An 8,511-nucleotide genomic window follows, 5' to 3' on the forward strand; every position below is an offset into this window, starting at 1 on the left:
AGCAGCAGAATAAAACCTGGGAGGCCCCAGGCAGAAGAGAGCATCGCAAGATTTCTTTGGATGAGTGAGGGGGACAACTGGGAGGCTGGCTCCACTCCAGGTGGGCCTCTGAATCCACGCCAGGCATTTCTTCTCTCTTTCCTGGGTGAGGGGACTACAGGACTGGGGACAGATGAAGGTCCCACCAGGACTTGAGAAGTGGAAGTAGGCCAAGGGTGGGAAGGAAGAGATGATGTCAAATGAGCCTCAGGCAGGCCCTGCATCCTCCCCCTCCCCATTCCTTCCTGGCTGGTAGGTGGGTGGTGATAGTGGAGGGGGTGGGTAGAGGCAGGGTTGTTTGTGTTTCTCCTAAGCCAGGAAGTTGTGCAGATGAGTCAAGGTTGAATGGAGAGCCCCAGGCAGTGCTGTCCTGCCCCACCCTGACACACCTGTCCCCCAAATCCCTTCATGCCCTCACTTAAGGGTCAGGGGCCTGCTCCATTCTGGGGGAGGGGGGTCAATCCCAGGTGCCCCACGCAGCCTAACAACACTGGCCAGAGAGCAGGCAGGGGACTGGAATTGACATGGTCTCCCAGGCCTTCCTAGGTCTCAGCTCCCCTCACCCCCCAAGGGGTCTTGGTTTCTGTGGAGGAGGAGCCCCAGTGGGCATCTTTGCTCCATTTATCTTATCTTTACTCATCCTGGGTCCCTATGCAGTACCTGTGGGTATTAAGACTTGGGGAAGACCCTGGTCCTGCCTAGCAGAGCCTGATGTCTTCAGACCAATAGGTGGATAAGACAGGTGCACAGTAATTGTCCAGGAGGCTCCAGGACAGTGCCCTGGGAGCCTTTTGGTCTGAATGTGGAAATTTCAGGAAGACTTCTTGGAGGAGGTAGCCCTGGCATTGAGGCTTCAAGCAAGTTGGGCAGTAGGAAGGGCCTAGGGAGGGCACACAGGTTTGGGGGCTGCCCTCTCCTTCCCACTGCAGCTGAACCCACCTCCCGCCCCCTGGTTCCTGTCCTTCCCCACCTCCTTCTCACCTCTCATCACTCAGCACTTGGGCAGGCGTTGCCACAACAGGATCGGGCAACCACGTCTGGCAACAAAGCCTTGGGAAAACCTGGGGCAGAGCCCAGAGAAATGAGTGCTTCACACTCAGAGACAGAGGGGCGGCACTTTGCCCTGACACTGAGAGCTCGAGCCCCAGTCTGTGGGTCGTTGGAGTCTGTTTTGCTGCTGCCTGGCTTATGGTGGTGGGGGGGGGGGGACCCTCTTAGCTCTTGCCTTGGGCAACTTGGGGCTAAAGGAAGAACACTGGACTAGAAGTCCCAACACTGGGTTCCACTCCCCGGTTCACCTGTGATAGAAACAAGAATGCTTCCTTCTCGGGTACCTGGTGTCCCTCTTTGTAAAATGGGCTCATTCTTTCCCCAAAGGCTCCAGGGAAGCTCCAGTTAGAGGTGGGGAGTAAGTAATGAAGTGCCGGGTAAACTCTGAGGGGCGCCTGAGAGCTGTGTGAAGTCAAGAGGTCTGAGACTTCTTGGTCTCTCTCCCCAGGACAAGGGCACAAGAGCAGCTGCATTCAGCCCCCTCTTTTCCCTCGGATGTCATGGAGCTGGGTCTGTCTCCACCTCATAGCAGCAGCTCCCCGGAAGACCTGTACCCAGCCCCTGGGACCCCTCCTGGGACTCCCCCACCTCCCGATGTCCCTCTGCCTGGGGAGGTGAAGAGGTCTCAACCTCTGCCCATTCCAAACAGCAGGTACAATGGGGTGACTGGGCTGAGGAGGCCTGGGTGGGTGGCGGGGGGGGGAGGTCAATGCTGAGAAATACATAGAAGCTTACAGTCAATTCCTCCCCACCCCACACAGGAAACTTCTTCGAGAGGAGGAGCTGCGGACCACCTCTCTACCCTCCATCCCCAATCCCTTCCCTGAGCTCTGCAGTCCTTCTTCACAGACCCCCATTCTCGGGGGGCCCTCCAGTGCAAGGGGGCTGCTCCCTCGAGATGCCAGCTGCCTCCATGTGAGTTGTCCTGGGAAAGAGAAGGCAGGGATATGGGGGTGCTCTGGGACTGGGGTGGACATAGTGCCACTTCTGTGGAGGTGGTCAGGGGTCCCTGAGGGTATAGTAGGTGGGAGAAGGGAAAGAACCACTCTTTGCCCTTTCTCAAGTCATTTGCAATTCTTGGGGTGCAGGTAGTAAAGGTGTACAGCGAAGACGGGGCCTGCCGGTCAGTGGAGGTGGCAGCAGGCGCCACGGTGCGCTACGTATGTGAAATGCTGGTACAGCGAGCTCACGCCCTCAGTGATGAGAACTGGGGGCTGGTGGAGTGCCACCCCCATCTAGCGCTGGGTGAGTTGGAGCGCAGGGTCTGCCTGGGCCAGGAGGAAATGCTTCCCACTTGGGCTAGGCAGGTAGCTCATCCAGGAGGCCTGGCTGATCTCCACTGACCCTGCTTTTTACCCTTGATCCCAGAGCGGGGCTTGGAGGACCATGAGTTGGTGGTAGAAGTGCAGGCTGCCTGGCCCATTGGCGGAGACAGCCGCTTTGTCTTCCGGAAGAACTTCGCCAAGTATGAACTGTTCAAGAGCTCCCCAGTGAGTGTGGGGGGTGGGGAGCTCTGGGCAGTAGGACACCACGATCCCCAAGCTGGACACTAGGTTCCTGACTCCTGACTCCTTTGTGCCCCAGCACTCCCTGTTCCCAGAAAAGATGGTCTCCAGCTGTCTGGACACACAAACGGACATATCCCATGAAGACCTCATCCAGGTGAGGGGACACCCCAACTTCAAGGCACAGTCACAATTCCCCAGGATCCCATTGCTTCTTGGCCTTTACGTCTTGTGTCTCCCCTCTGTGTAAGCCCAGCACAGTCCTAAATGACTGTGGAAATGTCACTTTCTCTGCCTGAGCATCAGTTTCTTCATCTATTAAATGGGGATAATAAATACATGTGGAACACCTCCTCTCATAAAGGCGGGTCCTGTGAAGACTCGTGTGTGTGTGTGTGCGCGCGTGTGTGTGTGTGTTTGCGCGCGTGTGCACACATGTGCGTGCGCACGTCCGTGTGTCCCTCTAGGCCTCTCACGCTCTTCTTGCTCTCCTCTGGTCTCAGAACTTCCTGAATGCAGGCAGCTTCCCAGAGATCCAGGGCTTCTTGCAGCTGCGAGGATCAGGACGCAAGCTTTGGAAACGATTCTTCTGCTTCCTGCGCCGGTCTGGCCTCTATTACTCCACCAAGGGCACCTCCAAGGTGAGGCCTTGAGGGTGACAGCCCCAGCCCCTCTGATACAGCATCCTGGTCCTTCTAGGTGTTGCCCCTTCCCTATTGGAACTCCTAGACCTTTCTCCCCCTGGGCCCTCAGCTGCTCCTCTTTCCTGCCCAGCTTATCTGCCCCGAGGTAGTGGTGGGGAGGGCAGGTGAACTGAGTTTAAGTACTGGCTCTACTTCTCTGCCCCTCTCTGGGCCTGAAATCTCTGCATCTGGCTTGGAGCGGGGGCAGTAATCCGAGGTTAGGGTCTACCTGTATCAAGTCCTGTTCACCTGTGCTGCACAGGATCCAAGGCACCTGCAATATGTAGCAGACGTGAACGAGTCCAACGTGTATGTGGTGACACAGGGCCGCAAGCTCTACGGGTTGCCCACCGACTTCGGCTTCTGTATCAAGGTGAAGACTGGCCTGGCTGGGAGGGAGTGGGAGCTGCTCAGTCCCCAGGATCCTACCTGGGGCTTCTGAGCTCCCTCTGGGTCACCCAGACTCCTCTCCCTGCACCCCGTGGGGATGGGAGGCAGACATCTGGTCCTAAGGGCAGAAAGATATGAAACCAGCCAGTTTCCTCTCCCCACAGCCGAACAAGCTTCGAAATGGCCACAAGGGGCTTCGCATCTTCTGCAGTGAGGATGAGCAGAGCCGAACCTGCTGGTTAGCTGCCTTCCGCCTCTTTAAGGTGAGGCCCTGGGAGTGGCATGGGGTCTGGCCGCCCCCCCCCCCCCACACAGGGTCTGGAGGGAGGGAGGAGTGATAGCTCTGCTCTGAGGAAGTCTCCAGAGGGGGCGTCGCGGCCTCGATCTTTCAGAATTCTTGGTCCAAGGCTGGAGTCCCAGCTCTGGCTTCAGGGACTTCCTTATCCAGGGGCAGAGATGCAGTCCTGCTCTTGGGGAGGCCTGGTCTGGGGGGGTATCACAGCTCAGACTCTGGCACCTGCTTGACCTCTGGCCCTTTTTTCTTTCCCTGCCCCTCAGTATGGGGTGCAGCTGTATAAGAATTATCAACAGGCACAGTCTCGCCACCTGCGCCCGTCCTGCGTGGGGTCCCCACCCCTGGTGAGTGTGCACAGGGGCATTAGCCAGGGGTGGGCACCCAGGCCCTATTCCAGGGATACTTGGGCCCTGTTCTGACCCCTCCCCTCCCTGTCTCGTCCCATTTGCAGAGGAGTGTCTCGGATAACACCCTGGTGGCCATGGACTTCTCCGGCCATGCTGGGCGTGTCATTGAAAACCCCCGGGAGGCTCTGAGTGTAGCCCTGGAGGAGGCCCATGCCTGGAGGGTAAGGGGCCTGCACCTTGCATGTTTGGACTAGGGACTGTCTCTCCATATGAGTTTCCATGGAGTGGGAGGAAGAGAGGGGTGAGGGGAGGCCCCCAGCTGCAGAAAGGGACTCTACATTCTTGAGGGGACAGGGTAATATCCCAGCTATGCTCTGAAACCCCCACCCCCACCGTGTCCCCCTCTGCTCTGCAGAAGAAGACGAACCACCGTCTCAGCCTTCCCACCCCATGTTCAGGCACGAGCCTCAGTGCAGGTGGGCGAGGGCCAGCATCCCCGGGGGTGGGGCTGCGTGGCTTCTCTGAGCATTTCTGGTGGGGGTGGTTAGTATGAGGATCCCCTCCCCGGAGTGACTCCCCATCTGTCTCCCTCACCCTAGCCATCCACCGCACCCAACCATGGTTCCATGGACGCATTTCCCGCGAGGAAAGCCAGCGGCTCATTGCACAGCAGGGCCTGGTAGACGGGTAAGGGGCAGGGCTGGGCAGAGCAGCAGGCCCAGCGGTAAGAGAGACCCTGGGTGAAGGTGGCAGCCGCGTGTCCTCGGCTAATGTCGCCCTCTCTCCTGGCAGCCTGTTCCTGGTCCGGGAGAGTCAACGGAATCCACAAGGCTTTGTCCTCTCTTTGTGCCACCTGCAGAAAGTCAAACATTATCTTATCCTGCCGGTGAGTAATCGCCCCCCTTCCCGAGTCCTAGCTTCCTGCAGTGGAGACGCAGGACTCCCAGCAGCCTGCTGTCTTCATCAGAGACCAAGAAGCATCCTCCACCCCGGGTCCCCCATGTGCCTCCAGATCTCCTGCTCTCCTTTCTTCCTGCAAAAGCAGTGGGGACCTCAGCCCTGGCCCATGAAGGATCCCCTCAAACTCATGTCTCTCCCTGACCACCCCTTCCCTATGGCCATACCCCAGAGCGAGGCAGAGGGCCGCCTTTACTTCAGCATGGACGAGGGGCAGACGCGCTTCACCGACCTGCTGCAGCTTGTGGAGTTCCACCAGCTGAACCGCGGCATCCTGCCCTGCTTCTTGCGCCACTGCTGCACCTGCGTGGCCCTCTGACCAGCATGGAAGCAGGCACGTGTCTCAGCCCTACACTCCCAGGGCGGACGTGGAAGATGCGGAGGGCAGGGACAGGACCATGAATAATTGAGGGGGTTTACCCACTCCAGGTTTCTCCTTTGCCTCCCTGAGGCAAAAAGTACCCCCTCTCCCCCCCCAGTTCACCCTCAACCCCTCTTCCAAGGTAAGGCACTTGGGGTGGCCCTGTCCCCTACATGGAGCTTCTGGGCACTGCCCTGGGTGGGACATTATAGGAGAAGTGGACAGCCCGGGTGGTCTTAGGCCCCACACTTTGTACAGACTGAGGCCAGTTGATCTGCTCTGTTTTATACTAGTGACATTAAAGATTATTTTTGGATACACCTGTGAGTTCTGTCTGGCACGATCTGGCTAGCTAGGGTAGAGAAGGGCAACAGAAGAGGTGGGCACCAGGCCTTGGTGAATGTGTCAGATGGATAGTGGCATGTGTACTGGTCAGCCGGGATGTTTCTGAGGGCAGGGGTGGTCTTGTTCTCTGAGAGTCTTCGGTGCCCAGCATGGAGCCTGGCCCATAGAGGGTACCCAATAATTAATTGCTTGTTAATGAATGAACAAGGGATGTCATCCAGGTGAAATTCCCTGATAGGGCCTAAAGCTATGGAGATAACACTCATAGGGCCTGGGCACTGCAGATGCGTCAGACAGCATCCTTAGCCTTTGCAAGCCCTGGGCTGACTGGTGCAATAATCAGTCCTGACAAACACATGAATGCCTCCATTGCCATCACCAAGTCACATAATGGCTCCATTACCTCCCACACGTCCCTGTGCCCGCCACGGACAACCCCTCTCCCAACCCTAGATCTGCTTTCTGTCCTTAGAGTTGCACCCGCTACAGAAAGCCTTTACGGAATTCTAAAGCTCAGCCCTCTGAGTCTGGCTTCTCTCTCATCTAAAGTGATCTTTCTAAAATATAAATCCGCCTGCTCCCCTGTGACCTCCTCTTATGCCTACATAGACACCGAAGGGCCTGGCCTCTGCTCACTGCCCACGGCAGTCTATGCTTTTGTCTCCTTTGTCTAATTGAAGAGTTTTAGTAGTTTTAGCTCTTATATGATGGGGGAGCTTTGTAATAAATGTATCAGGTTGGTGACACCAAAACCTGCTGCTCAGTCTTCGGATCACAAAGATATTGACCCTCTCTCTAGACATGTGAACCTCAACTAGGCATTATTTTGGCCAAGAAATGGAACCTAAATCTAATCCCCTGTATCCAACTACTAGTTATTGGAAATGCAGGGAACAGTGGAACATGTGAAATGACACATGGGGACACATTACCAAATCCAGACTGGGAAACTACAGAACAGATAACCCAGTTTCTTCTTCAACAACAAAAAATTTACAAGAAATGAAAAGATGGGGATTCTCTAGGTTTCAAGAAATTTAGACATATATCAACCAAATATAATGTGTTGACCTTATTTGATTCAAATCCAAACTAGCTAACTAAAAAACATTTATGAGCAATTGGGGGAAATTTGAACTCTGATGAGATATTGGGTGATATTAAGGAATTATGATTTACTTTTCAATGTGTGATAATAGTATTGTGATTATGTTTTTTTTTAAAGTCTTTAAAAGATTCATTCTGAAATATGTATTGGTGAAATGATGTCTCAGCTTTGTTTTTAAAATAATCTAGAGGTTGGGGGAGAGGGCGTGGGTATAGTCATGGCCATGAATTGATATTGGTTGAAGCTGGGTAATGGGTACATGAGGATCTGTAATTTTGTGTCAACTGGAAAATTCTATAATAATTTTTTTTTTAATGGAGATTCCCCAGATCTTTGAGATTGATTGGGCATGAGGTGGTAGAATCCTGTTTTGTAGGTGGGGAAACTGACGGCCCAGTGAGGAGACCTGTCTCACATCCCAGTTAGTGGGAGAGCCAGGATTTCAACTCAGGTCTGAGGACCAGGTCTGGGCTATTCTGCTGTCTCTGCCTGGCTGACTTCCAGGTGGAATTCCTAAGTGGCCTGTAGAGGAGCCCTCCCTTGGAGAGCCTCTCCCTTCTCTGCAGCCCTGGTCTCTGGCTGGGGGTTGTCCTGAGGTGACCTTGAGAAGGACTAGCCACCACAGCCAGCCCTTGGGCCAGGCTTGGCAGCCCCAACAGCCACTCGTGATGGAGCCTTGGCTAATCTCAGCCTGGGAGCCAAGCCTGTTAGAGGTGGGCAGAGAGGCCTCATCTACCCTCCAGCCTGCAACCGGCTAGGGATTCACCCTGAAGAACTTGCTGCAACCCAGCTGTGAGAGGGGTGCAGATTTTGTTTCTTTTTAGCAAGATGAGGCGGCAGGGACCAGTGCAACCTGTCGCCTGCCACCTGCCACGATTCCCAGGACCATCTTTATCACTGGTTACTCCTCGAGCCTGAGCTGGCTGGTGCTGGCTCTGCGGCCAGCCATGGATGCCCAAGGCCAATGCTGAGGTATAGGTGCTACGGGTCCAGGCTAGGGTGAGAGTGAAGGGGTCAGAATGTAACCTCTTAAGGTGCACAAAAAACAGGACCTTGGGCAGGGGACAGAGCCTTTCTATGTCAATCAGCTAATCTGAGTATGTGAGATAGAGATTATTCTCACTTTGCAAATGGGAAGCTGAAACTAAAGGAGACTGACCCACCTGAAGTCATAGATGGTTAGGGACAGAGGTCAGACTCAGCCCATCTTGCAGGTGGTGGAATGTAGCCTTTCCCTGGCCTGTCCTTTGTTCTCTGCAACCTCCCTTCTCAGTACTGGCCACTATGAGGGACCTGGGCTGCTGGGGAACCTTAGAGGTAGCAACTGACTTGGCCCTGAGCTGGGTACTGGAAATTGTCGGCTGGACATCCTTGGTGAGTGGCTGAGATCTCTGGCTTCTTGGAGAAGAGGCAGCAGCTCAGAGTGTAGGG

At 55.2% G+C, this 8,511-nt stretch overlaps 1 protein-coding gene across 2 annotated transcripts in view; it reads left to right on the plus strand.

The window, feature by feature from the left end:
* Window positions 1–5,947, plus strand: part of GRB7 (growth factor receptor bound protein 7) — an 8,550-nt gene extending 2,603 nt beyond the window's left edge. For both annotated transcript variants that reach the window (XM_011383026.2, XM_023524864.1), the window contains exons 2-15: window positions 1,538–1,741; window positions 1,851–2,004; window positions 2,178–2,334; window positions 2,458–2,579; window positions 2,674–2,751; window positions 3,098–3,235; window positions 3,540–3,650; window positions 3,832–3,930; window positions 4,226–4,306; window positions 4,414–4,530; window positions 4,725–4,785; window positions 4,909–4,996; window positions 5,102–5,195; window positions 5,439–5,947. In XM_011383026.2, the coding sequence (XP_011381328.1) occupies window positions 1,590–1,741; window positions 1,851–2,004; window positions 2,178–2,334; window positions 2,458–2,579; window positions 2,674–2,751; window positions 3,098–3,235; window positions 3,540–3,650; window positions 3,832–3,930; window positions 4,226–4,306; window positions 4,414–4,530; window positions 4,725–4,785; window positions 4,909–4,996; window positions 5,102–5,195; window positions 5,439–5,585 (1,599 nt within the window). In that variant the 5' untranslated portion in view covers window positions 1,538–1,589 and the 3' untranslated portion in view covers window positions 5,586–5,947. The remainder of the gene's footprint in view (window positions 1–1,537; window positions 1,742–1,850; window positions 2,005–2,177; window positions 2,335–2,457; window positions 2,580–2,673; window positions 2,752–3,097; window positions 3,236–3,539; window positions 3,651–3,831; window positions 3,931–4,225; window positions 4,307–4,413; window positions 4,531–4,724; window positions 4,786–4,908; window positions 4,997–5,101; window positions 5,196–5,438) is intronic.
* Window positions 5,948–8,511: the final 2,564 nt, after the last annotated feature.

Source organism: Pteropus vampyrus, unplaced genomic scaffold (assembly GCF_000151845.1).
Source record: "Pteropus vampyrus isolate Shadow unplaced genomic scaffold, Pvam_2.0 Scaffold503, whole genome shotgun sequence".
Taxonomy (NCBI): Eukaryota; Metazoa; Chordata; class Mammalia; order Chiroptera; family Pteropodidae; genus Pteropus; species Pteropus vampyrus.